This window comes from Gadus morhua, chromosome 8 (assembly GCF_902167405.1).
Source record: "Gadus morhua chromosome 8, gadMor3.0, whole genome shotgun sequence".
NCBI lineage: Eukaryota > Metazoa > Chordata > Actinopteri > Gadiformes > Gadidae > Gadus > Gadus morhua.
This window is the reverse complement of record NC_044055.1, coordinates 28913669-28940750: the sequence shown is the minus strand read 5'-3', so window position 1 is coordinate 28940750 and position 27082 is coordinate 28913669. Positions and strand designations below refer to the sequence as shown.

The window sequence follows — 27082 nt, the reverse complement described above, 5'->3', positions numbered from 1 at the left end:
ATTTACATTGGATTTGTCAAGTTCGCTTAGACCATGGGACACAATTTGTATTACTTTCACGTGCAATCGAACAGGGTAAAAAACGTACTATACAAAGATAGTCGTTTTTATTTTTTATTTTATATTTCAGCTGGAAGGCATTTGCAACGCAATGTCAGAGTAGATTCCTCTTTGGTAGAGGCCATGCATAACATATTTGGTCATTGCGCATCGATATATTGAAATCACATAAAATAAAATCATAACTATATGGCAACCAGTTGGAACACCAATTGTGTTTTGGTGAGCTAATATCCCAATTGGTAAAAAAAAAAAATGGAATCACTGTCAACCTCCATACAGTAGACTACTGTCACTGCCAACCCCAATAGAGTAGGCTACTGTCACAGACAACCCCAATACATTAGGTTACTGTCACAGACAACCTCAATCCAGTAGGCTACTGTCACAGACAATCTCAATCCAGTAGGTTACTGTCAAAGAACACCTCAATACAGTAGGTTACCGTCACTGACAACCTCAATACAGTAGGCTACCGTCACTACAAACCTCAAATCAGTAGGCTACTGTCACAGACAATCTTAATCCAGTAGGATACTGTCACAGAAAACCTCAATCCAGTAGGCTACTGTCACAGACAAGCGCCATATAGTGTGTTACTGTAACAGAAAAACCTCAATACAGTAGGCTACTGTCAACTGGCAGCCCATTTCTGCGGGTTAGGTCACTCCTCTGTGCCGAGCATCTGAAGCCGTCGTTAGCTTCTTACCGCCTGGCTCTTTAGCTTTAATATTATCAATAGTTTTTATGGGAATACAATTAATTTCGCGATCGAACAAAATGGATAACATGGTTTGATGTAATAAAAAGGAGCACAGAAGAAATCGTCAATTTAAAGATCTTATGCAAGCAGGTAGGGGATATCAAAAACACTGTCGTTAGCCTAACTCGCTAGTATTCCCGTGCACGCTAGCTGTAAGCGGGCTTTGAAGGCTGACTAGTTAGTGGAGGATATTGTAGTTGAATATGTTGATGTCTTTGCCACCTTTATTCTGAGTTTATCGCCTTAGAGAAGCGCGAATGGGCATAGCTCAGGTTTGTTAAAGGGTAGCGGTAAACGAGGTGTTTTGATGACGGGCGGCCTCTAGCTAGCAGCTAGCTGAGAACACGGGGCTACGGGATAAAGATACCCCGGACCCCGACAGTATCTGGACAAACATCAATCATACATCGGTGTTCTTAGAAAGCATCCGAAACAATTTCTGTTAAATAAGTTTTCTATGGATATAATAATTAATGAATTTGGTGTTTTAGTCAAACTGTTTTCCGTTGTAAGTTCCTCAGTCATTGACTCATCATATAGACTAAGTCTTATGACGTTAAGGCACATGTTTGTATCCATTGGCTGAATTTAATATCTCTACCTCTCCATACGGCCGTTTCTACGACATGTTTCAATAAGAGACAGCTAACATAAACCTTCATCTCATCCGTCTATACAGGCTGGGAGAGCACGCTGGTTCTCTCCATTCACTCAGCCTTGTGCGGGGGATGGGCATTCGATTCGCTACTGTTAGCTCCATGCCACTGTTAGCTCCATGCCACTGTTAGCTCCATGCCACTGTCAGCTCCATGCCACTGTGGGCAAAATAATAATAATTGGATGTTGGTGATTATTAGGTTGTTCGGTTGTTGGTTACATCGTGGATGAATAAACTGCGCTTCAGTAAGATGGAACTAAAGCTCTTTTATTCTAAAACGCCGAATACTCATTCAAATCCCGACCTCAGTTATTACTGTAGTAGTTACAGTAGCATATCTACGATATGAATCCTACTGTCCCTAGACGTTTTATTTGTTTTTAGCTTGTGCGCGGCATAGTAGACTTTGCACAACATACCATTGCCTTCATTTGAATCACCGCGTACCAAATCGGCTTTAACTTGAAGTTTGGATGACAGTCCAAACCCCATAATAAACACAACATACAATGTAAATGGTATTTATTGCTAAATTGTATATGTTAATGTTTTGAACCATCTAGAGTGCAAAATAGGGGATAGGCTACATATAACGGAATGTTATATCCTGACATATAGATAATAATGTACTATTGATAAGATTAACCTGCATAGGTGATCCAAAATAGTATACTTTATTTGAATTTATTTCTTCCAGGGCTCCAGAATTCCCGCTCAGGACCACATGACACAAGATGGACCTCTGAAGACCTCTGATCACATGGGTAGTTTATTATCATTTCACGTCTTTGTTGAATTCGTAATTCCAATGGGTCATAATATGCCGTGTTCCATGGTCTGTTATTTCAGAATAGCAGACGAATAATAATAGCTGTGAATAACAGATCGTTGCTATGGACACTAAAACCCAATATTTTTGCGGAACCAATGCAATACTTCTTAAATCCAGAGGCTGGCCGTCAGGGCCATTAAAGCCTTCTCTCACTTTCAGAACAATACATTATTTTTATTTTTATAAAATATATAATCTTTCTATCTATTTCAATAATTTTGTTCACATAAGTCTAAATACGTATTTATTTGTTTTTCCTTCAGTTGCGTTACCTCCAGCGCGATAATATATATATATTAGAGCCCTTATCCAATCAGATTATTTCCCTGCGCTGTCTCCGGGTAAAAAATAATCTAGCCGAGGCCTTCAGAATCCTGAGAGAATCCCCTCGCTGTTGACGCTAATGGGGACTATGTTGTTGATTGACATGTTCTTCAACCAATCAGATTTCGAGTATGCCGAGTTGGGCGTATCCTTTTACACGTCTAGGCCTTCTGGCTGACCTTGTTGTTTGGCGCCATCAGGAGGAAAACAATAGGAATTACAACTAGCTAGCAGCAAAATTGCATAGATCAGTGGTTCTCAAACTTTGAGTACCACCTTAGAAATGATTTGGCTCTCCAAGTACCACCGGAATTAAAATAAAGTGTGTAGGCCTATAACTACATAGAGTTTACACAGAAGGCATTAATATTAATAATACGATTTATTATTCACATGACTATTCTCATGTATTATATTTAAACACTTGCAACGGGATAATACTAACAATTGAACAACTGCTTCAATAGGGCTACCCAGCAAATGGGGATATCATCTGGCATATAACATACCAGTCAATCTAGTGAGGTTATTAACAAGTATACTGCATTAAAGCATTCACAGCACTGAATATTAATTTTAACAACTGCAGTCAACCAATCATGTGAGGTAAATTGTACTGCATCAAAACATTCAAAGAATTGAACATTAATATTTAAATACTGGAGTCAAACAATCCTGTTATAAGCAATCATGCACAGCAAAGAGAGAAATCATGTGTACTGCGAAAACACTGTAATCAAACTATCATGAGTAAGAACAAGCATATCATACAAAAACAACGTATTCAGTATTAAAAAATACTGCAGTAAGTGCCATAAGGTCAGAATATAAACTATGTTTAGGTTTGAAGGAGAATGTACTCAGGCACACATTGAAAATTAGGCCTATCATGCTTAGTGAGAGGGGTGTGATGTCTGGGTCGATTGAGGTTAGCTTTAGCCTCAGACTTGGTTCAGTATCCAACCTGTTTCCAGCACTCGAGATGAGGGGGGATGGCATCCCCCTTTGGAATTAAAATGATCAAAATCATCCCCCTTCTGAAACAGCCATCCCCCCTTCCCATCCCGTTATTTTATCAATTAATGTGGAAATATTACCGCTATTTCATTATAGCGGTTTCCTTTTTCAATTCGGCGCAAGCAACGTTACTTTTCCCAGGGACAGATTTTGCAGCGATACTGCATTCTCGGGCAGTATGCTATTGCGCAAGCACGCAGGCGTACTTGCGCAATAGTGCCTTTCACGAGCTCTCATTCCCCACCGTACGAAACTGACACTGGTGAAGCAGCGTGAAGCAGTCTCTGCATCTCAGACATCGCTTCCGCAGGCAACTCTGTCCCCTTTTCTCCCTTTCATTCGAACCCGTGAGCAACGCTAGTCTCCCTTCTCTTCCGAATGCATTTTAGAAAAAAAAGAATAAGAATCAGTTTTTAAAATCCTTAAATGTGATGCATGCCTCCGAATCGTGTGATGCGTCCGATCAGCTGCATTTTGGGGATAAAATAAGAGCGATGACATGACAGTAGTCATCAATCTTATTTGCGACCAAGAGAAGCCTGGTCGCAAATAGATGAGAATGCGCACAGCCTTGTCTGAAAGCGCAGGATATTCGCTGCGTCGCTGCATCCAAAAGTCCAGCAATGTCTGGCCTCTGAAGGCAGACTTCAACGTCTCGACACAGGACGATTTTGCAAAATATTTGCTTCCCCTACTCGTCGTCACAGCAGTTAGTCAATGCAGGTTTAAGATCATGCATATGATGGGTACATGCACTTTTGTTTTTTAACGCTTGCTTCAACTTCAAAAAATTGCTTCAAAAAATCGTTCATACTCCGCGTACCACTAGAGGGCGCTCGCGTACAACCAGTGGTACGCGTACCACAGATTGAGAACGGCTGATATAAATCATTAAGTTCAATTTTTTTAGATTAGATTCACTTTACAATGGATGACAGAGGAGGAGGACTGGATAAAGCGGCCGACTTGTTGAAAAAGTCTTTTTCGAGAAGGAATTTCTCAGAAAAGCTAGAAATTGTGAAACAGGGACGACCAACACCGCAGCTAGCTGCTCTGACCCAGCCGGGCAAAGGATTTGTGCGGCACTTTCATCCAGCAACTACGAGAGGTATAGTTGGCTGACAGTGTCAAGTGGTCATTGTAATCTGTATTGCTGGGAATGCTTGCTATTTGCAACGGATCAGTGCGAATTATAAATATGTGCACTTTATTTTGGAAGTATAGACCGTCGCTATTTCCATTGAAACAAATGGCGCGGTGCTTATTCTTCAAAACGAAAGCTGTTAAATTGTAAAAAATGATTTAAACTGTAATCAGACAACGGTTTTCGTTAACAATTTTTTCCTAAACGTTTATGGTTTACTAACCGGTTACACGTGTACCCCTAGTTTGTCTAGTGAAGAAACGAACGAGTCCGGTAGAATAAAGTACCCATCCTGTGAATAATCGGTGGCCGCTTCATTCCGACCTGTAGGCAGACCAACTGCCGGTCAAAGCACACAAAACACTAGAGACAGGAGTCACACAGGCTATTTTTGCGCGCTTGGCCCACTCTGGATAAATGTCGTTCATATTCATATCGCATATGAGGACTTCGCAGGCTGTGGAGAAATGCAATCCTCCGTAGCCACGGAGAGCTGTCATCACAGAGCGGGCATCTCGTCGCAGATTTACGGCATCGAAAAGAGGAGCGGAGTCAGCAGACTATTATTTAGACAGATTATTAGCAAATTTCAATCTGACAATTTGACCGAAGGGATACAATTTTGTCTGACATTTAATTTTTCTATTACCGGACAAAGGAAACCCTGGCACTAACAGCTCATATCACGTGGCTGGATCTGGACTGGAAGGATAATGGGAGTTAGAAAGGGCATGTCGCGCTTCTGCCTTCTCACACCGCGAGACAGGTTCGTGGCTTGAGTGTTGCGATTTCGGTTTCGATACGCATATCGTTACAGCCCTAATATATATATATATATATATATATATTTTTTTTTTTTATATATATTGGTAGTCAAGGTGGGGCCCTATTGTTGTTAAGGCGGCCGCTGTGTGTTTGGAAATAGAAAAGCAGCCTAGTCCCTGGTGAGAGCCTCAATGCATGAAGTCACACGTTGCCATGCGTGACTGGTCTTACTCGTGAAAGTCAAGCTGGGGTCAAGTTTGTCCTTACTATAATAGGAGAAGGGGAAGGGGAATACGCTGAATTGATGGCCTCTTAGATACTACTTATATATCCATTTCTTATTTTTATTTTATTTATTATGTGGACCAGGCTGCCCTGTTTTCTCACTGTTCGGGCTATTGTTGCTCGTGATGGTTGAGTGAATGGATGCATTCACCCTTTTACAAACACCTAAGGTATAGAACCGGTCTCATAAAAGTTGGCACTGGTCAACTGCCAACTGCTGATGGCTGATTTTGCCTTAGCTCTTGAGCAATGTGCTTGGGGTCTTCTTTCATGGATTTGTGTTCTTGGACTTACACTTTAGCAGTCAACAAGATGCTAAGCAAATATAGACCCAGGAAAGAATCGTAGTTTGGGTGTCCCAGCAGAAAGGTTCTGGGTTTGGAGCCGTGTCTCCAGTCTACCTGTAGGCATCCTTGAGCAAGAGGCCTAACCCTTAGTGGTTCCTGAATGGCCTGTCCCTTTTGATATAACCCTCTGATACATTAATAAAAAAATAAATTAATATTTTAGTATCAACAAACGGCAGCAGTCTAATTCATAGCTTCTCAAACTCTTCAATATTCCTGTTCACTCTCATCTTGGTATTATTGGCCTGATTCTCACCGTAAGTTTCCAGGAAAGCTGTAAGTAGTAGCTCCCTGCTGTTAGGAGGCAGAGTGGAGAAGGGAAAGTTCTGACTATCCAACTGTCCATTATGACGCTCCTGGACCTCCATTCAAACTCAGCCACTTGTTTATTTTCCACCAGTCCTTTTTAAACCGTCCCTGGTTCTGCCTTACAAAACACCAGGCTGTATCCACAGTGTGTTGGCGGACCAGCCTGGTGTATCCACTTGCTCCTCCAGCGCCCACTTCCTCCTTGAACAAATGGCCAGTAATTACTTCCAGTTGTGAGCTAGTAATTGTATCTCATCCCCTCCCCAGTGCCAGCATGGCCCCGCTATCCCCCACAACCACTGCCTTCTGTCTTGACAGTGCTTTATGTCTTTAGTGTCTTCTCCATTAGCTTCAGTCGTTTCGTCCCGTTTCTCTGTATCGCTATGTACAGTTTTGTCTTGCATGTTGTATTTGTATACTCTTATATAATCTGCCACTGCAGCCATTTGTAATTCCTCGACTCTGTTTTAAGATATTGCAAATACCGGACACACAGACAGACGCATACACATATACTCACAAATGCAACATATGCACAAACACAAGGCAAGCCTCTGCCTTAAAGTATTTTGCTTGTGTTTAATACTATATGTCTAAAAATGAAATTGTATGTTTATCTGTATGTGTTCTAATTCTACTGCTTCTCTCTTTTCTGACCCAGGCTCCTATGCAGCGCTGGCACATGGTTTAACCACCAGGACTAACAATGAGCATAAGCAGTGATGAGGTCAACTTCCTGGTGTACAGATACCTGCAGGAGTCAGGTAGGAACCGCCTGCTTGGAAGAAGAATTGATCGTCGCTGTTCACCCAATATTCATACCGTCAAGAGATCAGAAAGGGGCTCTGATCTGCATTTCAACCTTCATATCTCATGTGTTCATGCGTCATTAATAATAGATGGACTTATGGGGACTCTAAATCATCTTTATCACAACCCTCTGTCTCCTTCTGCTTATTCCTGTCTATCACCATCTCTTGGCTTCCTTACCCCTCTCAGGCTTCTCCCATTCAGCGTTTACGTTTGGCATAGAGAGCCACATCAGCCAGTCCAACATCAATGGAGCCCTGGTGCCCCCGGCAGCGCTCATCTCCATCATCCAGAAGGGCCTGCAGTATGTGGAGGCCGAAGTCAGCATCAACGAGGTCCGTAGCTCCCCCACCCCCTCCGTTTCTCTTCTTTTGAAGTAGCGGCATACAGTCTCTATTCTGTGTCCAGGGCCCATTGTAGGGCCCTATGAAATCCGTTTTATTTTTTTCCAAATCCGTTTTTTCCGTTTTAATTTTCATGAATTCCGTTTTTACACTTTAAGCAATTTAAACATTCATCAAAACGAGTGTCAAATAAGTGCGAACGAATACAATTCTTACAATTTAATCAGATAGAAGACTACATTTATAAAAACATCCCTACATTGCACTGTTTTTAGTGCTTCAAATAAAAACAACATGACATAAATAATAAAGTGCTTATAAACTCTTTTTTTATAAACTCAAATTGTGGTTTCAAGGGGCGTGCCCTGGCTACGGCGTTCATTGTTTTTTATATGGATTTTGGACTTCAAGTGGTCATCGCACGTATCTTTGTGTTTCCAATCGATAGTATGTTGACATATTCTACAAAACAGCTGATCACCTGAGTTAGGGCTGGGCGATATATCGAATATATGCGATGTATCGCGAGATGTTCTCCAGGGGATGTATAAAATGCCCCTATCGCGAACATCGAATATAAATTGGCACGCAATGTTTCTTTTTGCCGCCGCCGGCATACTCGTTGTGCTTTCACGCGACGGGGCGACAAGATCTCATACAAAGTGAACGTAGAGACGAGTATCTGCCAATCAGCGTTCAACAGCGTGGCCACGTGTTGAACATGTGTAACGTAACAGCCAACCAGCGTTCAACCGTCAAACTCGGTGCAGTGCAGTCCGGGGTGAACTGCGGCACGGAGGAGAAAGTGATTGTTGCCGTTTGCGACTCCCGGGGCTCTATATATAATAATATATAATATAATACAATTGTTTATATAATATCACGGCCAAAAGCTCTGTGCGCCTCCTGATGGCCGTAACGTGGGGAGCTCTCATAGGGATTGGGCTTCTCGGGGTTTGTTTAACGCACAGCGTTCCCTTCTCTCGCTCTTTCCTGTGGCTCTCTAAACACACTCACTCCCCCCGCCCATTGCGAGTCCACGAGATTCTCATGGACGCGCGTGTGTGACGTAGTCTGGAAGGCGCGCTGCTGTAGGTGTGTGTACCTCCGACCGGTGAGTGAGAACAGCCAGAGAGAGAAAAAAGGATGGAAACTGAGGATTTGGTTTCGAAAAAGAATAGCACTGGATCCTTCGTCTGGCAGTGTATATATAATAATTATTATTCAAACTGTTAATAAATAATTAACGGTTTGAATAAATGCTGTGTTGGTAAATCTAACTTGCTGTGATTTTCCTTTTCTTAGGTGCAAGTTCTAAATTGTTCCAATAGAAAGCACTAATGAGTTTAAACAATTTGTGGTTTCATGTAATCTACATGCAGACTTATGTTTCAGTAATACTAGAATTATTACTGACGTAACATTATGCCAGACATGGTTGAATCGAGCATTTATGATGTGCTCTAGAGGAGATTCAAAATATATCGAGATATATATCGTGTATCGAGATATAGTAAAAAAAGATCGAGATATTCATTTTGGCCCATATCGCCCAGCCCTAACCTGAGTGATAGAAGTGTTTTGGATATTGTTCGGCTCTGAATTTGGGGGTTAGAACCGAATTACGGGCGCTTCAACTTCTTCTTCGGCTACTTGTTAGGAGCGGGAGCGGGACCTATTGTATGCATTCCAGCCACCTAGGCTGGAGTGGTGGACCGGGGATTTTTTTTTACATTTTTGTGGGAGTGACTGCTAAACATTCAGTGACGTTAATGTCACCTGTGTTGTTTCCCTTTTCCCTCGAAAATGAATATTGTAAATGTGACGCGTGATGTGCCTTGTTCCTGTTACATGTTATATGTGCTGCAGAACAGGAACCTGCTGGAAATCAGTTATTTTACTGAGACAGGCCCGTTTTAAATTGTAACTGTTACTTTTAATACTTTCCTGTATAATTAAAAATAATAATAATAATAATTATCAGTAGATTCCGTTTTTATTGTCAGATTCCGTGATTCCGTCCGCGTTTTCGTTATCGCGGAAATCATAGGGCCCTACCATTGCAGAAAGGCCTTTCCTGTCAATGAGGGCTCCCAGGCAAACCTGTCTTTGGTTTTAATTAGAAAAGCAGACCTGGATGTGTTTTTTATGCTCAACTTGATTAGCGTTTTGTTACTTGGCCCAGTTAGCGGAGCTGAAACATTCTTATAATGGAGCTTGAACTGCCACAGGCTCCAGGATTCCTTTCTTTAACGCCAACCGCCCCACATTCCAACTCATGACTTCACAGCAGTTATTAAATCATCACCCAGTGATGACCTCGCCAACCAGAAGAAGACTTTGTACACTAACCCCGCCCACCTTCTTCTTCTTCTAAACACTTGGGCGCAGGATGGGACGCTGTTCGATGGGCGACCAATCGAGTCGCTGTCCCTGATTGATGCGGTGATGCCCGACGTGGTACAGACGCGACAGCAGGCCTACAGGGAGAAGCTGGCCCAACAACAGCAGCAGCAGCAGCAACAACCCCAGCAGCAGCAGGTGTCGTTGTCCGCAGCCAGCGGGAGCACCGCAGGGAGCCAGCCGGCCACAAAGAACGGCGAGGGTGCTCCCAACGGGGAGGAGAACGGCGGCCACGGTTTAGCCAGTAAGGAAGCAGCTTGGTGTGGTGGGCGGGGGTGGGGGACTTAATTCTTATCCTTGGGCTGCTTAGTCCCATTGTGGAAAATGTTAATGAGGCCATCCAAAACCACCCATTCATAATTAAATTACGATCAGATTAAGTAGTTTTCGAGCAACTAATCGTTTCAGCCTTATATTTCTATAATAATAAATATTATTATTTTAAATTATAAATTCCACTGAAGAAAACAAGTTTTCAGATGGGGATTTTAGTGCGTATAACAGTGTTCATATACAGTGGCCAATCTACACAGTATTTATAGATCTCAGCCCCCAGCAATGATTGGTCCAAACCGATATGAAGACACCCTTTTCCCCCAAAGCCTGTCTGCCTTCAGACTAATGTCTTCTTTTGGCAGCTGCCTTGAAATGCAAAAGGGAAATGGGAACAGATAAATGTCCCTCTCCCTGTTCGTTATCTGAGGCGGATCATTATGTATAAGCAGCATTTTAAAGAGTGTACTTTGTTTAGCAGACTGTCGTGTTTGCCAACTTTACTATTTATTATAGTCAAAATTACAATTGATCACACACACGTTTGTTTGCATCACAATTTGTAAGGACACGGTAGAGTCTGTAACTGCTCATGGTCGACTCCCAGGCGACTGTACTGAGTTTGATTCCCACGGTCCACACACTTCTGTAGTCATCAGAGTGCTAGATGACCATACCCTGCCTGCTCCATAATGCCTGTCTCTGAATTCCCTGTTGGATGGCGTTTGATTGATCACTGAATGCTGGGTGATGAGCAGTATACCCTGTGTGTTGGCGCAGACCACCACGGGGAGATGATGGAGGTGGAGCGGGACGTGGAGATCCCCCAGAGCAAGGCCATGGTGCTGCGGGGCCATGAGTCGGAGGTGTTCATCTGTGCCTGGAACCCGGTCAACGACCTCCTTGCCTCGGGGTCAGCATCCTGTTTCATCCCCTCACTTCCTCTTTATTCTCCGAGTATTTTCTCGGGCATGCTGTTCTGTTCTTCTGAATTAGATTTCCAAATGATGACTCAATATTTTTCCCCCTGTACTTGGCAACTTGGCAGAAGCAGACAAAGTTGGCGTCATTTTCAGCATGCGTTTGTGTTGTGGTTGTGTGAGCAGCTCTGGAGACTCGACGGCGAGGATCTGGAACCTGAGTGAGGCCAGCACAGGGGGCTCCACCCAGCTGGTCCTTCGGCACTGCATACGGGAGGGCGGCCAGGACGTCCCCAGCAACAAAGACGTCACCTCGCTCGACTGGAACGTGAGTGTGTGTGTGTGTGTGTGTGTGTGTGTGTGTGTGTGTGTGTGTGTGTGTGTGTGTGTGTGTGTGTGTGTGTGTGTGTGTGTGTGTGTGTGTGTGTGTGTGTGTGTGTGTGTGTCCCTGTCGATTGCGAACGACTGCACTTAAAGTTGTTGTTGCTCAGTATTGCGTTGACCGCTTTGTTGCTCTTATTAGTTATAGGCCTTGCCAATGTCGTCCAGAAGCATTGGGGTCTGGGGCCGTTGATGACGCCCCCTGGAAATCTAAAATGATTATTTGATTAGCTTTTAATAGGATGGTATTCAACTCAAAGGCTTGCCAGCAGCGCCACTCAGCGGCCGTGGTAGGAATGGTTACATGAGGTCTTATTTGTCATTGAATGGATGTTACTGGTATGGTAGGCTATTTGGAAAAAACCGCCAGTGTAAGCTTGATCTTTAAAGAATAAAACCGAAGGAATCCCAGCCAGTGTTCACGTTAGCCGGCTATAGCCGGACATTGGCCGATTGCACGCACGCATGGCCGGTATAATAAAATGTAAATGGCCCACATGTCCGAGAAAAAGAAAGAAAGAAGTTCGCATTTATGTATGAATTAATCAGTAGCATATGAAAACCAGTAGCGGTTCCTGGCCGAGCTCACCAGGGAGGAGAACACGAACGTGCATTCATGAACGCGTGCAGTGCACCCGCACATGCATACACATGTCACTCAGTGGCCACGCTGTGGAATGCTGATTGGTTGTCGTCACATGAAATTTGCGTCAAAGTTGAAATATTTCAACTCGAGCGAATTTGACGCAGCACAAATCCTCGTGAACGCGCTTGCCTGTGCACGGCGAAAGTGTGGCGCGACAAATCAAAACTTGTCGCCGGTTTTGTCTCGCGAAAAATTCGCCCGATACGCGTCTCTACGTTCACTTTGTATGGGATCTTGTCGCACAGTCGCGTTCGGTGTGAACACACAAATCTTTCCCGACTGGGCAAAGCTGGCCAAAATCGCCAGTACACTCCCCGTGTCCAGTGTTCCTGCGGAACCAGCCTTTTCTCTCCAAAACAGGATTAAAACATCTATCAGAAACCGCCTAGCTGAGGAAAAGGTGACGAGGCTGATGCGCATATCGAGCCTTGGGCCGGGGTTGAAAGACTTAAACTTTTCGCGAGTAGCGGAGCACTTCCATGCCATAAAGTTGCGCCGAAAGTAGCCTGCAAGAATTGCAATTATCGAATTAATTATTCTTTACCCATTTACCATTTTTGCAGAGAATGGCTGTTATGTTTTTTTTGCCTAGGCTAATTTAATAAATGGCATTTATTGAAGCAACTTAGTTTGTGTCGTTTGTCGTTTAAATGTGGACTTTTGGTAATTACTTAATTATTAGTTAATAACGTCCGGAAGATATTCCAAATGTCCGATATTCTGGATTAGTGTCTGACATATGATCGCCCAAGAAAAAGTCTAGCGTGAACGCTGATCCCAGCTCTCCTTTCAGGCTTGCCTCCTGAGCCTCTTGCCCAACATGATGAGCTGGCTAGCTTCAGCAGTCGGCCTGCCTAGCCTTTTGGAAGACTGCGGTCATGCACATGAGTAAAGGGCAGAGTCCGCACAGGTAGCTGGGTAGGGAGTTAGACAAACACGGAGGGGAGGCCTTCATTAATTTGATTCATGCTGCGAATCATATCGCTGAAAAGATGCAAAGACAATAAATAAATTACAACATAAATTGATTCCCTGTCTAGCTTTAAATTGTCATCACAGCCGTATTGATTGAACTATAGAGCTAGTTCTTTAGTAGATTTTCAGGTCATATAACTAATAATGATAAAAAAAATCTTATATTATTTTGGCCCAAAATGTGAATGATTAAATATGAATATAAAAGTGAGCTGACCATGTCAGTATTACGTTAAGCTGAACATTAATCAGAAGGTTCTCTGGTTCTAGAGCGAAGGTACCCTGCTGGCCACGGGATCTTATGACGGCTTTGCCAGAATCTGGACGAAAGACGGTAAACCCTTCCCCTCCCGTACTCAGACCGTTCAGTTGAACCAGTGGCATGGGGAGCAGAGGAATGACCTGCTGTGTGTACCGTAGGGAACCTGGCCAGCACATTGGGACAGCATAAAGGGCCGATATTCGCCCTCAAGTGGAACAAGAAAGGAAACTTCATCCTCAGCGCAGGTGTAGACAAGGTAAAGGGTACAAAGTGTTATTTTTATAATTTCTTTACATTTTAAAGCCTTTTTGTTTTAAAGCCTTTTCTAAACAAAATAAAACTGAATTACATTGAAAATTGTCTGTTAAACTAAATAATTGGGAAATAACAGATTCAACGGCTGAATAGGATTGGTCACATGCTAGTGTGATGTGTTGAGGTCTGTGACTTTCTGCACTTAAAACGAAGGCTCATGTTATTATTAAACGTGTTTATCACATCCAAGTGTTGTTGGTCCTCTCCAGACCACCATCATCTGGGACGCTCACACTGGGGAGGCCAAGCAGCAGTTTCCTTTCCACTCAGGTGAGAACCCGGGGTCGAAGTAGGGCTGGGCGATGTGGACCAAAAGTCATATCTCGATATTTTCCAGCAGAAAGCCGATATAAGATATACATCGATATTTGTTGACACAATAACATAGTTGCCTTTGCCGCGCTCCATCTCGTCATTCTACATCGGGGGCGCTGCTGTGCTTTAATTTCTAGCCTGCCTGCATCGCTGTGCTCGTTAACCTGCCTAGCTGAAGCAAACTCAATCCTAAATGTGGGTGTAGGCCAGGGTAGCTAAACATTTTTAAATTAATCAGTCAAAAACAGTCGGAGCAAGATGTGGCAAATGCATTTGACGGACTCCATGTTTTGCGCTTAAGGGGATTTAAAAAAGTGACGTGAGTGGAAGAGCGGGGCCAGGGCAGAGTGTGTGTGAGCAGCATGCCAGATTGGGCAAGATTTCCCGCCCATTCTGGCAAACCTGGGACCAACCCCGCTGCAGCCAGTATTGCCAGATTTTGTGGGAATTTGACCAAATCTGGCAACATTGTATTTGAGCCGAAGGCAGAGCGGGACGTAGAGATAAGCAGAGTGAGGAAATAGCAGGCTGTAGGTGCGGCTTGGAACTTTTCTTTGGATTCTTCTGTAATTTCAACACAAATGAACTATTTAGATGTTGACGATAGCGTCTCGTTCTTCTTTGAAAAAATATTGATATATTTAAAATACCGATATACCACCCAGCCCAAGGTTGAAAGTCGTTAAAGTTATTGGTCACCCTCTTGTGTAAAGTTTAATTTCAGCGAAAATTGAGGCATGAAGACCCATAAAATAACCCTTCCAGACATTTTTCTTCGTTGATAATCGAGTATTGAGCTTGCCCCGAACAACAAATTTAGCTTAACAATCTCGCCTCTTGATACTTGGCTGTTTTAAATTTGTTGGCGCCGCTATTATGTTATTTACGGTAGCTGGTAATTGACTTGTGTGGACTTCCTGGAAACATCGACCTACCGGTAAGGCACAGATTAGTGCCCCTTTTCCACCGACAGTATCAGCTGAACCTGCCTTTTTTTGCGTTTCCATTGCCAAAATCTGGTAACTGGTACCTGGTACTTTTTTAGTCTCACCTCCGTTGAGGTTCCATGAGAGCTGAACCGGTACTTTTGTGTGACGTAAACAGGCTGCTGGCCACTGATTGGCCAGAGAGTGACGCCACTGGACGAGCGCGACGTCCGAGCCTGACACCCTACACCAGGTGTTGTGCCGTCTGACATCGCAGCCCCTTTCCGGGTTATAGCAGTGTTTATATCCTATCATCACAAGATGAGCAACTTGTCACAGAAAGCGATGTCACATTTTATAGGCGACCCACAACGTAAGATATCTCATTCACGATAATGAACTACAAGGGCACTAAAATACGTAATAGTTTACAAGTCATACATGTATGCACGATGTGACACGCAGAAAGCGCAGACGAAATAAGAGACGGCGCGTTCACGCGGAGAGGGTGCGATTTCAGACGGGGATTCCATTTCCACCGGCATCTGAAAATACTATCAGCGACGTTCAGTCCACAATAGTGATTGATTATTGAACGCCGCAAGATCAGTGCACAAGAACACGCTGTGGACCGTGACAGAGGTGGAGACGCCTGTGTGTAGCCCTGTCTGTTTATGTGTCTGGTGAATAATCATGCTTTGTGAATCATGCCCACGTTGTAGAGGTACTTTTTGAGATGGAATCACGACGTGCCTGGAACCAACCCAAGTCATGCCGCTCTATGTCCTGGCGAGTTGAACTTCTACTGTGGAAAAGCGGCATAGGAAAACAATATTTTTTAATAACCGCCCGGTCGCTAACTAAGTTGTTGATGCTTAGTTTTATGTGTAGGGACCATAGTCATGGAACTGCGCTGGTTTGGTGCTATTTCAAGCAATATTAGTGGTTAAAAAAAAGGTTTGGAAGCGTTCGCTGTGCCCCTAGCCAATAACATTGAAGCCATTTGGGCTGTTACATTGCTCCGGGCACGCTGTATACTTGATTATTAACAAAAAAAAGTGTCTGGAGGGCTTATTTTATGGGTCTTCATGCCGAAAACGACCCTGGGTTCAATTTTCGCAAGAATTAGACTTTAATCTGAAGACTGTATTTGACACGTGTCCTTTAAATATTTAATATTTACCTAGCTTAGCATATCTGTATTTCAAAGTTGTAGCACGATCTATCTCTCACTCACTCACTCAATCACTCACTCACTGTCACTCACTGTCACTCAATCACTCACTGTTTCCCCACCCCATCAGCGCCGGCCCTGGACGTAGACTGGCAGAGCAACAACACGTTTGCCTCCTGCAGCACTGATATGTGCATCCACGTGTGCAAGCTGGGCCAGGACCGACCTGTCAAGACCTTCCAGGGACACACGGTGAGCACCCTCTGGGTGATGGTGCTGCCGACCTCAGGCAGTGGGAGGAGGAGTTTCCTCTGTGTTGATTTTTTTTTCCGAGTCACTCTGGGAACGAGCAATATACTTGTGTATATTCTGGGCCTCCCCTGGCCCAGAACATTAATCAATCACATCGATGTATCAATATAGGCGGGCCAAAAGCGTTGCTGTTTTACCGACCGGATATGGCAAGAGTCTTACCTTTTGGTTAGCTCCACTGGTCTGGATACGTCACCCCTTGTATTATTCTGATTGGTCATAGTGTTATCCAATGTGTGTTATCCAGTGATATTTTCAAATGCACGCTTGGTGCTGCCCCTCGAGTTGGGCCATTTTCATTACTCGTTGCCAGCCTCCCTCAATTTACATCATAAAAATGACACAATGATGATAACCAATGTTACAATGTCACAATTTAGATAAATTAACATTTATTGAACTGTCTGTAAATCACAAATCATGAAGTTCACCTGACGTCTCCACACCTTGAAGACCTTACAATCGGATCAGGCCTGGCTCTTTGGCAAAGTACAGCTGTTGAGAAACCAAATGTTGTGTAGTCTGTTTTGGCTCATTTTGGACCTCTGCCTGGATGGCAGCTCGACTCTAGTTTTTATCAACTTATTGTTTTCCTTTTAATTTCTACAGTTATGTATTTATTTTACAACACTAAATGCTAAACGATAATATCCCCTAGGATTGCTCATCAAAGATTTTATGAACTTGTACTTCGGGACTAGCTCCATTCACCCGAAGAGAAATCACACAGAGTGGTTCATCTATCAGGGAAGAGATGATTGGTCAGAAGGACCCAGGAGCCCTTGTGATTGGTCTGAAAGAACCCAGAGGCCTTCGGGATTCTAGATTGGCTCAGACAGGCAGAAGCAGTGCATCCATTCTCAGTGCAATTCACTCTCTCAACTGATGGATGGCTCTTAAATCGTACCTACTTGTTCATGTACCTATCCTCACATTTCTCCCTCCGTCTTTTCTCTGCAGAACGAGGTCAACGCCATCAAGTGGGACCCCACTGGTAGCCTGCTGGCGTCCTGCTCGGACGACATGACCCTCAAGGTGTGTGTGTGTGTGTGTGTGTGTGTGTGTGTGTGTGTGTGTGTGTGTGTGTGTGTGTGTGTGTGTGTCCGCTTTGGCTCGGTGTGTGTGTCCGCTTTGGCTCGGTGTCATGGGAACATACTCTTAAACACTTTAATCTCACACGCACGTATGTACGTTCATAATCATCACAATGTGGCAGACGCTTTTATACAAAGACACTTACAAGTGTGGCACAATTTTAATACACACGCACATATATTTTTTTTAATTTTTTTAATTTTCTTGTGATAAAAAGTGTAGGTCAGTGTGCCATACAAGCCACCAGATGGCGCTGTAACATTACCTTGTCTCCTCATCCCTGTCTGCTACTCCACAGATCTGGAGCATGAAGCAGGACATGTGCGTTCATGACCTCCAGGCCCACAGCAAGGAGATCTACACCATCAAGTGGAGCCCAACGGGCCCCGGGTCCAACAACCCCAGCGCCAACCTCATGCTGGCCAGGTGCAGTGAAGCTTGCTGATAGGTAGTGGGGAAACTGTAGAGTCTTCCAGGAGCTCAGGAACACTGACCTGGAAGCCATGTTTTTCCATAAATTGGTTTGGTGGAGTGAACTGAAAGCCTCGGTCACCTGTCAGCCATCTTGAATGACAGATGGCCACGAGGTGAATACGGCCCATGGTGAAGTAAAACCAGCCTTTTTCTAGATTCCATTATTTATAACTAATAATCTGTTGTGGCCCATGTCCTTCCCAATCCTTATCGGAAGTGCTGTGTTGATATTGATGAGGGAGATTGATTAGTGGAAAGATTCCCTCACTTTGATCAAAAATAAAAAAAGTGCATACGAACAAACATCTACTCCCTACTGGTGGTGTCAGACAGTGGAAACACAAGTCTGATTTTCCATCTCTGTTGAAATTCTCCGCTGGGAGTTCAGCCCCCCACCAACCCGTCTCCTCCTCTTCCTCCTCTTACCCGTCTCCTCCTCTTCCTCCTCTTACCCCTCTCCTCCTCTTCCTCATCTAACCCGTCTCCTCCTCTTCCTCCTCTTACCCGTCTCCTCCTCTTCCTCCTCTTACCCCTCTCCTCCTCTTCCTCATCTAACCCGTCTCCTCCTCTTCCTCCTCTAACCCATCTCCTCTTCCTCCTCTTACCCGTCTCCTCCTCTTCCTCCTCTTACCCGTCTCCTCCTCTTCCTCATCTAACCCGTCTCCTCCTCTTCCTCCTCCTACCCGTCTCCTCCTCTTCCTCCTCCTACCCGTCTCCTCCTCTTCCTCCTCTTACCCGTCTCTTCCTCTTCCTCCTCTTACCCGTCTCCGCCTCTTCCTCCTCTAACCCATCTCCTCTTCCTCCTCTTACCCGTCTCCTCCTCTTCCTCCTCTAACCCGTCTCCTCCTCTTCCTCCTCTAACCCGTCTCCTCCTCTTCCTCCTCTTACCCGTCTCCTCCTCCTCCTCCTCCTCTTACCCGTCTCCTCCTCTTCCTCCTCTAACCCGTCTCCTCCTCTTCCTCCTCCTACCCGTCTCTTCCTCTTCTTACCCGTCTCCTCCTCTTCCTCCTCTAACCCATCTCCTCTTCCTCCTCTTACCCGTCTCCTCCTCTTCCTCCTCTTACCCGTCTCTTCCTCCTCTTACCCGTCTCTTCCTCTTCCTCCTCTAACCCATCTCCTCTTCCTCCTCTTACCCGTCTCTTCCTCTTCCTCCTCTTACCTGTCTCCTCCTCTTCCTCCTCTAACCCATCTCCTCTTCCTCCTCTTACCCGTCTCCTCCTCCTCCTCCTCCTACCCGTCTCTTCCTCTTCCTCCTCCTACCCGTCTCTTCCTCTTACCCGTCTCCTCCTCCTCCTCCTCCTACCCGTCTCTTCCTCTTCCTCCTCTTACCCGTCTCCTCCTCTTCCTCCTCTTACCCGTCTCTTCCTCTTCCTCCTCTTACCCGTCTCTTCCTCTTCCTCCTCTTACCCGTCTCCGCCTCTTCCTCCTCTTACCCATCTCCTCTTCCTCCTCTTACCCGTCTCCTCCTCTTCCTCCTCTAACCCGTCTCCTCCTCTTCCTCCTCTAACCCGTCTCCTCCTCTTCCTCCTCTTACCCGTCTCCTCCTCCTCCTCCTCTTACCCGTCTCCTCCTCTTCCTCCTCTAACCCGTCTCCTCCTCTTCCTCCTCCTACCCGTCTCTTCCTCTTCCTCCTCTTACCCGTCTCCTCCTCTTCCTCCTCTTACCCGTCTCTTCCTCTTCCTCCTCTTACCCGTCTCTTCCTCTTCCTCCTCTTACCCGTCTCCTCCTCTTCCTCCTCTTACCCGTCTCTTCCTCTTCCTCCTCCTACCCGTCTCCTCCTCTTCCTCCTCTTACCCGTCTCTTCCTCTTCCTCCTCTTACCCGTCTCTTCCTCTTCCTCCTCTTACCCGTCTCTTCCTCTTCCTCCTCCTACCCGTCTCTTCCTCTTCCTCCTCTTACCCGTCTCCTCCTCTTCCTCCTCTTACCCGTCTCTTCCTCCTCTTACCCGTCTCTTCCTCTTCCTCCTCTACCCGTCTCTTCCTCTTCCTCCTCTTACCCGTCTCCTCCTCTTCCTCCTCTTACCCGTCTCTTCCTCTTCCTCCTCCTACCCGTCTCCTCCTCTTCCTCCTCTTACCCGTCTCTTCCTCTTCCTCCTCTTACCCGTCTCTTCCTCTTCCTCCTCTTACCCGTCTCTTCCTCTTCCTCCTCCTACCCGTCTCTTCCTCTTCCTCCTCTTACCCGTCTCCTCCTCTTCCTCCTCTTACCCGTCTCCTCCTCTTCCTCCTCTTACCCGTCTCCTCCTCTTCCTCCTCTTACCCGTCTCCTCCTCTTCCTCCTCCTACCCGTCTCTTCCTCTTCCTCCTCTTACCCATCTCTTCCTCCTCCTCCTCTTACCCGTCTCTTCCTCTTCCTCCTCTAACCCGTCTCTTCCTCTTCCTCCTCTAACCCATCTCCTCTTCCTCCTCTTACCCGTCTCTTCCTCTTCCTCCTCTTACCCGTCTCCTCCTCTTCCTCCTCTAACCCATCTCCTCTTCCTCCTCTTACCCGTCTCCTCCTCTTCCTCCTCTAACCCGTCTCCTCCTCTTCCTCCTCCTACCCGTCTCCTCCTCTTCCTCCTCTAACCCGTCTCCTCCTCTTCCTCCTCTTACCCGTCTCCTCCTCTTCCTCCTCTTACCCGTCTCCTCCTCTAACCCATCTCCTCCTTCCTCCTCTTACCCGTCTCCTCTCCTCCTCTTACCCGTCTCTTCCTCCTCCTCCTCTTACCCGTCTCTTCCTCTTCCTCCTCCTACCCGTCTCTTCCTCTTCCTCCTCTTACCCGTCTCCTCCTCCTCCTCTTACCCGTCTCTTCCTCTTCCTCCTCCTACCCGTCTCCTCCTCTTCCTCCTCTAACCCATCTCCTCTTCCTCCTCTTACCCGTCTCTTCCTCTTCCTCCTCTACCCGTCTCTTCCTCTTCCTCCTCTTACCCCGTCTCCTCCTCTTCCTCCTCTAACCCATCTCCTCTTCCTCCTCTTACCCGTCTCCTCCTCTTCCTCCTCTAACCCATCTCCTCTTCCTCCTCTTACCCTTCTCCTCCTCTTCCTCCTCTTACCCGTCTCCTCCTCTTCCTCCTCCTACCCGTCTCCTCCTCTTCCTCCTCTTACCCGTCTCCTCCTCTTCCTGCTCTAACCCGTCTCTTCCTCTTCCTCCTCTTCCTCCTCTAACCCGTCTCCTCCTCTTCCTCCTCCTACCCGTCTCCTCCTCTTCCTCCTCTAACCCATCTCCTCTTCCTCCTCCTACCCGTCTCCTCCTCTTCCTCCTCCTACCCGTCTCCTCCTCTTCCTCCTCTAACCCGTCTCCTCCTCTTCCTCCTCCAGCGCGTCCTTCGACTCCACGGTGCGTCTGTGGGACGTGGAGCGCGGGGTGTGCATCCACACCCTGACCCGCCACCAGGAGCCTGTCTACAGCGTGGCCTTCAGCCCCGACGGGCGCCACCTGGCCAGCGGATCCTTCGATAAGTGCGTCCACATCTGGAACACGCAGGTAAATACGCCACCTTCCACATCTGGACACCAGCTGCATTGACCACCGGATCTGATGGAAAGAAGGGAAACAATCCTCTGACTCTCCAGTGCTCATAAATCACAATATAACCTTTGACGGTCCATCCGAGGATCAACAGACCATATGATGCCATTAATAAAAAGATAAGTCCATTGGGAAATGCTACTCATGAACCTTGAGCCCCAACAGTTCAAGGTTCAGGTTCAAATTTGGTTGCAATGAAAGGGAATCTGTTATATATCTGCTTAAGCTAATGCATTAATTGTCACAGGGGCCGCAGTGTCTCCATGTCTTTCTATGTCGGTCTCAGTCCTCAAACACTGCCCATGTCTCCTTACGTGATAAGACGTCTGTGGTTTATAAACCCATAAGTGGTTAATCAAAGTATTGCAGCTTGGTGCATCAGGACCCTCCTAGCACCGGGTGGTGCTAACATTGTGGTGCCGTGTGTGTTGCCCTCAGACGGGGGCTCTGGTCCACAGCTACCGCGGGACTGGGGGGATTTTCGAGGTGTGCTGGAACGCCATGGGGGACAAAGTAGGAGCCAGCGCTTCAGACGGATCGGTTAGTCACTCCACATTCGGAAAACTTTGTGAAAAAAAAAAAAAAAATTGCCTCTAGAAACCAGAAACTCTTCAAGAGATGATATAACCTCTGAGAAAAATGACATTCATGAGATGTCTGGTGTGTAGAATGTAGCAGCAACTAGAGGTAAGGTGGCAGATTGAACCGAATTACACCCACCTCAACCCCCCCTCACCAAGGACTACTGTAGCCTGTACTGGCCTGTATTGTGGAAGGTGCCAATAGGTATTTCCGTTTTGAAAAAGCAACATTAATTATAATCACACAACGTCGATTTGACGGCTCTAGCCTGCAATTAAATCAGTTGAACCAATAATAATGGGGTATGTTTGTCATAGTCACTGTAAATATTGTGGTCCAGGTCAAAGGTAAGAGCCTGTTTCCGTTTCTCAGCAAAGAGTCCTATTGTATCCATTGCGGTGAGATGCATTCATAGACCTATAATTATTCATTTTTCTATTAATGTTTAGAAACTAAATAAATGAATGGGTAGAAACTGTAGGTTGATGTTAATAGTTAGGGTGGAGTGAGGTTTGGCGAGCAAGCAGAGTCTCGGTCAGAAGACTGTGATATGGCTGATGGAGGAGGCAGGGTTTGATGCAACACAAGTCAGTTTATTTTCTTATTCTTCAGGTTGATTTATGCTTTATTTTGCATCCATTTCCCCCATTATATGTCTTTATCATTCATCTCAATGGCATTCAGTACTAGAGATGTAATAGGTTGCTTTTAATAACACGAAGGTGTGCAATTGTATCACAACTGATTTGTTTTGGATTCAAACTTTCTCAATATCAATAAATTAGGTCTCTATTGTTTGGTCATCTTTCCAACAAGGCTAGGGGGTTAAGGAGAATGACGTCATTGACATGCAACCTAATTAGTATATGTTTTGTTCCGTTAACTTAAATAAAACTACGGATTTCTCTGTGCACATTGTTGGGAACAATTGCTAATGTAGGAACGTGCCTCAACATTATATATATATATGACGGATATATTTATGCAGGAATAATACATACTGTATATACTAGAGCTGTCAAGCGATTAAAATATTTAATCGTGATTAATCGCATTAATGTCATAGTTAACTCTAATTAATCGCAAATTATTTTTCTATGCTAAATATCCCTTAATTTTTTTGTCCCATAATTCTTCTCATTTTAATTCTCTTATCAACATGGGGAAGTGCATCGGCTTGCCTTGTGCAAATGATTTTTTATTGATAACAACATTGGCATATACACTGATCAAAACAGGAAGATACAAAAAAAGAGCCTATAGTGCAATTAAACGACTGCTCTGAACAAATGTCATTTGAACATAGCAGTCAGGCTTCTGCTTCTTTGTTTTGAGCCAAAGAAGCAATTATTTTTTATAAAATAATTGCGTTAATCGCGCGATAAAAATTTTAACGCCGTTAAATTTGGTTTGCGTTAACACCGTTAATAACGCGTGTCTTCTTCCGCTAGATGCTAATACATTCTACACACTGCACCCTAAATATTACTATTGTTTTATTCACTTCTGTTTTGTCTGACATTGTGTTGAACATTTAAATTGCCTTTGACATGTAATTTATAGATTAATTTAACGGTAATTTCTTCAATATTTGTAAAAGGGATAAATAGTCTAATTGAATGGAACCAATGGGCTAAAAGGCACTAGATATCAAGGCTGGTTGAAAGCGGTCAATGCCACTTGTGGGCGACTAAGGCTGTTTCTCCTCCTGTCTCCACAGGTGTGTGTACTAGACCTGAGAAAATGACGCTGGTCTGAGGGAGCCATGGACCGACTGTGAATGTGTACATAGCCAAAATGACTGTCTCTCTCCCTGTCCCACACACTGCTGTAGTGCCATCAGCCGCCAAACACACACACACACACACACACTCACACTCACACTCACACACACACTCTCTTCCCCCCCTCCCCCCCAAGCAAAGCAAAGGACTCCTACCAAGCAAAGTTGTCGAGTCGTGGTGTACATCAATATGCAACTCCACGGATATACGTTTGTGTTTGGTTGGCCCTGACGCGTTTGAGATCCCATCAATATCTCACAATGAGCCGACTTTAAAAATCCATACCAAAATGTAAGGAATTTGTAATCCTTTGTAAAATAAATGCTATGTTATTTCATTTTTTTGTATTTGTTCTGTGTTGGCATGAGCATATTGCACAAGCCAACTTGTCCTGTGGATGTTGTTTTTGAGGAAGTTGTCAGTCGCTGTAGTTAGTGGGGGGGGGAAAGGGGGTGGTCATCTAATGACACTCAACATTATTTTTTGGTAGTTTTAAAATTATCATGCAACACGGAAAAAGGTTGTTTAGAATTTGTCCCTTTTTTGTTCTTTAATTTTGATTTCTTCTAACCAATTTAAGAAGGCAGTGAGACCATGTGCCATGGGCCCTTGTTTTTTCTTTTCTTTCTCTTGCCCGGCTCAAACAAGACTGCATTTCAGGTGTTTCAATATCGAACAGGTTAATAAACAGCTAAAGAGCTAAAATCTCCCAAACCAACCGATTATCTCTGATGGTGTTTATATATATCTCCTACGGACGCACACAATCACATGAATAGAACGCACAAACAGACATCATGCTGCTGGATTGGGGGTGGGGTAAAGGGATGTCTCATCTGGCGATCTGTCTGAAGCCTTATTTCCACCCCTGTTAGCAGGGGCGGTGGCTAGGGGTGTATCTCCTGCTCTTGCACACAGAGGGCTGTGCTGGAGTCCACCTCAATACTGCTTCTCTGAACTCGGGGGCAACACAGCTAACCACTAAGCTAAAATGTGTAATCAGTATTGGGTAGTCATTAGTGCCCTATCTCGCCACCACTTGCATCTTGTTGCTTGGGGTGCAGAACGATAATCAGACCTATTCTTTGTTGTCGGCAATCTTCTCACTTTTACCTTCTTTTTTTGGCCCCTTTGTTTTATCATTAAATCAGAAGCGTTTGACTCCCAGTATTGTGCGGAGGGTCGCCATAACACTCTTTGTGTTAGGAAGAGGCCTAGCTGGAGTCGCCTTTCACTTCACACATCTTACATCTGGATGGATGACATCGTCATGTTCAGTGCTTTGACAATGCGTTTAATGACTTTCTACTCCTTGCATTGAATGCCTGTCCGTCTTGTTTGGCTGAATGACTGAATGTCTAAATGTTTAACTCTGTGAACACACCCAAAATAACCTTAGTTTGCTTGCTTTTTATGAGGAGAAAAGTTGTTGCTCAGCATTAACAAGCTCTAATAGACGACGTTTAGGACATTTTGAGGACAGATTTATTGGCTACTTCTAACTCCAGAGATTGTGATTTGAAGCAGGCTTGTTTTTTTTTGGTTTATGTGGGAGCAGACTTGTGTTTTATTACCTTAAATGTGACATTTGTATGTGTGTGTGCACACATATATACTACAACATGGCATCCTGCATAACTCTTCGAAGAGAGCAAAGCTATGGAGTCTGTGTTATTTGGATCCATCAGTCATGTGGGATCTTGACCATGTCGAATGGTTCTTTATAAAATACCATTATACAGTCATTGCTTAAAAAAACCTGAGCCTTTGGTTAAGTTATGGTGCAGAACTACATGAGTGGACGCCTCTGAAGGCCACATACTGTCTGAGCTGCAGGACAAGATGAGACAGAAGGAAGGTGAATAGGCCTCTGGGATTTTCCCACCTTTTATTTTGGGGTTGGTCATGCTGGACTAACCTCGTCTTGGGCTGCTGCAGACCTAGCTTCGTATCCAACATCAATCATAGAATAAATTGGTCAATGCGAGGAGTTTTCAAACATTCAGAAGTTTTGCTTGCAGTCTTTTTAAAGAAGGTTAGTTAAAAAAATGATGCATCAAAAGTTTTTTCTACTGTGTTGAGGTATTTGGAATTTTTGCTTTGAAATGGTCGCTGGTGATTTAGACCGTACCACAGAGGCACTACTTCATAAGTATATGGCAGTGGAATGGTATTTTATAATGTACAATTTTTAGATAAGCCTTTTACACTGCATTGAAGTGCGTTTGCTATTATTTGTTCCTACCTGAAGTACTTATTCTATCTTTGCTATGTCATAAAAATGGGCCATCCAAATTTTGTACTCTTTACACAAATAAGTTTGTATCTCATTTCATTTGTAGTTATGTACTCAAATATATTAAATCCAAATTTCAATGGATTTATAACACGTCGATGTAAATACAAGTTTCCTGATTTTTTTTCTATTTCTTTGCCCTCACCGATATTGTATTACTTTCCCTTGACATACATGGTTGCAGAATCTGCAGTCTGCTGATCTGACTATTCCTCACTCAAGTCGCCAGTTCTAGAATAAAATTTATTTTGATAATATCAAAAAGTTATTCTTGGCGTTGCGTTTTTAATCCATGCATCCAAACATCTAAGCGCATCATTATTGAACGATTATTTTATAACCTAACGTTATAAAATAGGATGAGGTTATAGCAGGTTATGGGTTGGGAGCACTGGGAGCCAATGGATGACCCCTGATTATTCATGGAAAAATGACAAAATACCTAGGTCTGCTACATACACTAATTAAATGTAGGGTGGGCAATCTGGAGAAACCAACCAGAGTTAACGGAAAGAAACTGGTAGGCCATTGAATCATTTGATTTAAGTTATTAATTTACAGACAGGTAATGGTCATGGGCAGCAGTAAAAATTCATAACCCTTGCAAATCACTGCCATCAGCTTTTTTTCTCTCTTTTTTTATGGTCAGCCTCGGCTGCTTGTAATCCCCGGCTGGTCCAGTTTTTTTTTAATTAAAAAGCTTGAAACTTTTAAATATGAGTATTGAATATCGTATTTTTTCATACCTGCAACTTGAATTAGTGTATCTCAAGAAGTCGACATTGAA

The 27082-nt window shown here is 44.4% G+C and overlaps 1 protein-coding gene across 2 annotated transcripts; it reads left to right on the top strand.

Moving 5' to 3' along the window:
- Window positions 1-678: 678 nt before the first annotated feature.
- tbl1xr1b (TBL1X/Y related 1b) lies at window positions 679-26563 on the top strand. Of its 2 annotated transcripts, XM_030363592.1 has the most exons (17): window positions 709-913; window positions 2179-2245; window positions 5457-5564; window positions 7166-7268; window positions 7504-7649; window positions 10050-10305; window positions 11115-11247; window positions 11441-11582; window positions 13527-13590; window positions 13677-13774; window positions 14043-14103; window positions 16379-16500; window positions 17521-17595; window positions 17954-18081; window positions 21423-21588; window positions 22072-22173; window positions 23936-26563. In XM_030363592.1, the coding sequence occupies exons 4-17, from the start codon at window positions 7211-7213 to the stop codon at window positions 23960-23962; spliced, it is 1578 nt and encodes a 525-aa protein (XP_030219452.1). In that variant the 5' UTR covers window positions 709-913; window positions 2179-2245; window positions 5457-5564; window positions 7166-7210; the 3' UTR covers window positions 23963-26563. The 2 variants fall into 2 exon arrangements, with proteins under 2 accessions (XP_030219451.1, XP_030219452.1); XM_030363591.1 differs by lacking the exon at window positions 5457-5564 and having other exon boundaries at window positions 679-913.
- The last annotated feature ends 519 nt before the right edge of the window (window positions 26564-27082 follow it).

Excerpts from the sequence above, each read along its gene's own strand:
- tbl1xr1b (XM_030363591.1), top strand. The coding sequence starts at position 7,211 with ATGAGCATAAGCAGTGATGAGGTCAACTTCCTGGTGTACAGATACCTG. Across the intron at positions 13,775-14,042 it reads TCAGCGCAGGTGTAGACAAG|ACCACCATCATCTGGGACGC; the intron begins GTAAAGGGTACA and ends GGTCCTCTCCAG. Across the intron at positions 18,082-21,422 it reads GCCAACCTCATGCTGGCCAG|CGCGTCCTTCGACTCCACGG; the intron begins GTGCAGTGAAGC and ends TTCCTCCTCCAG.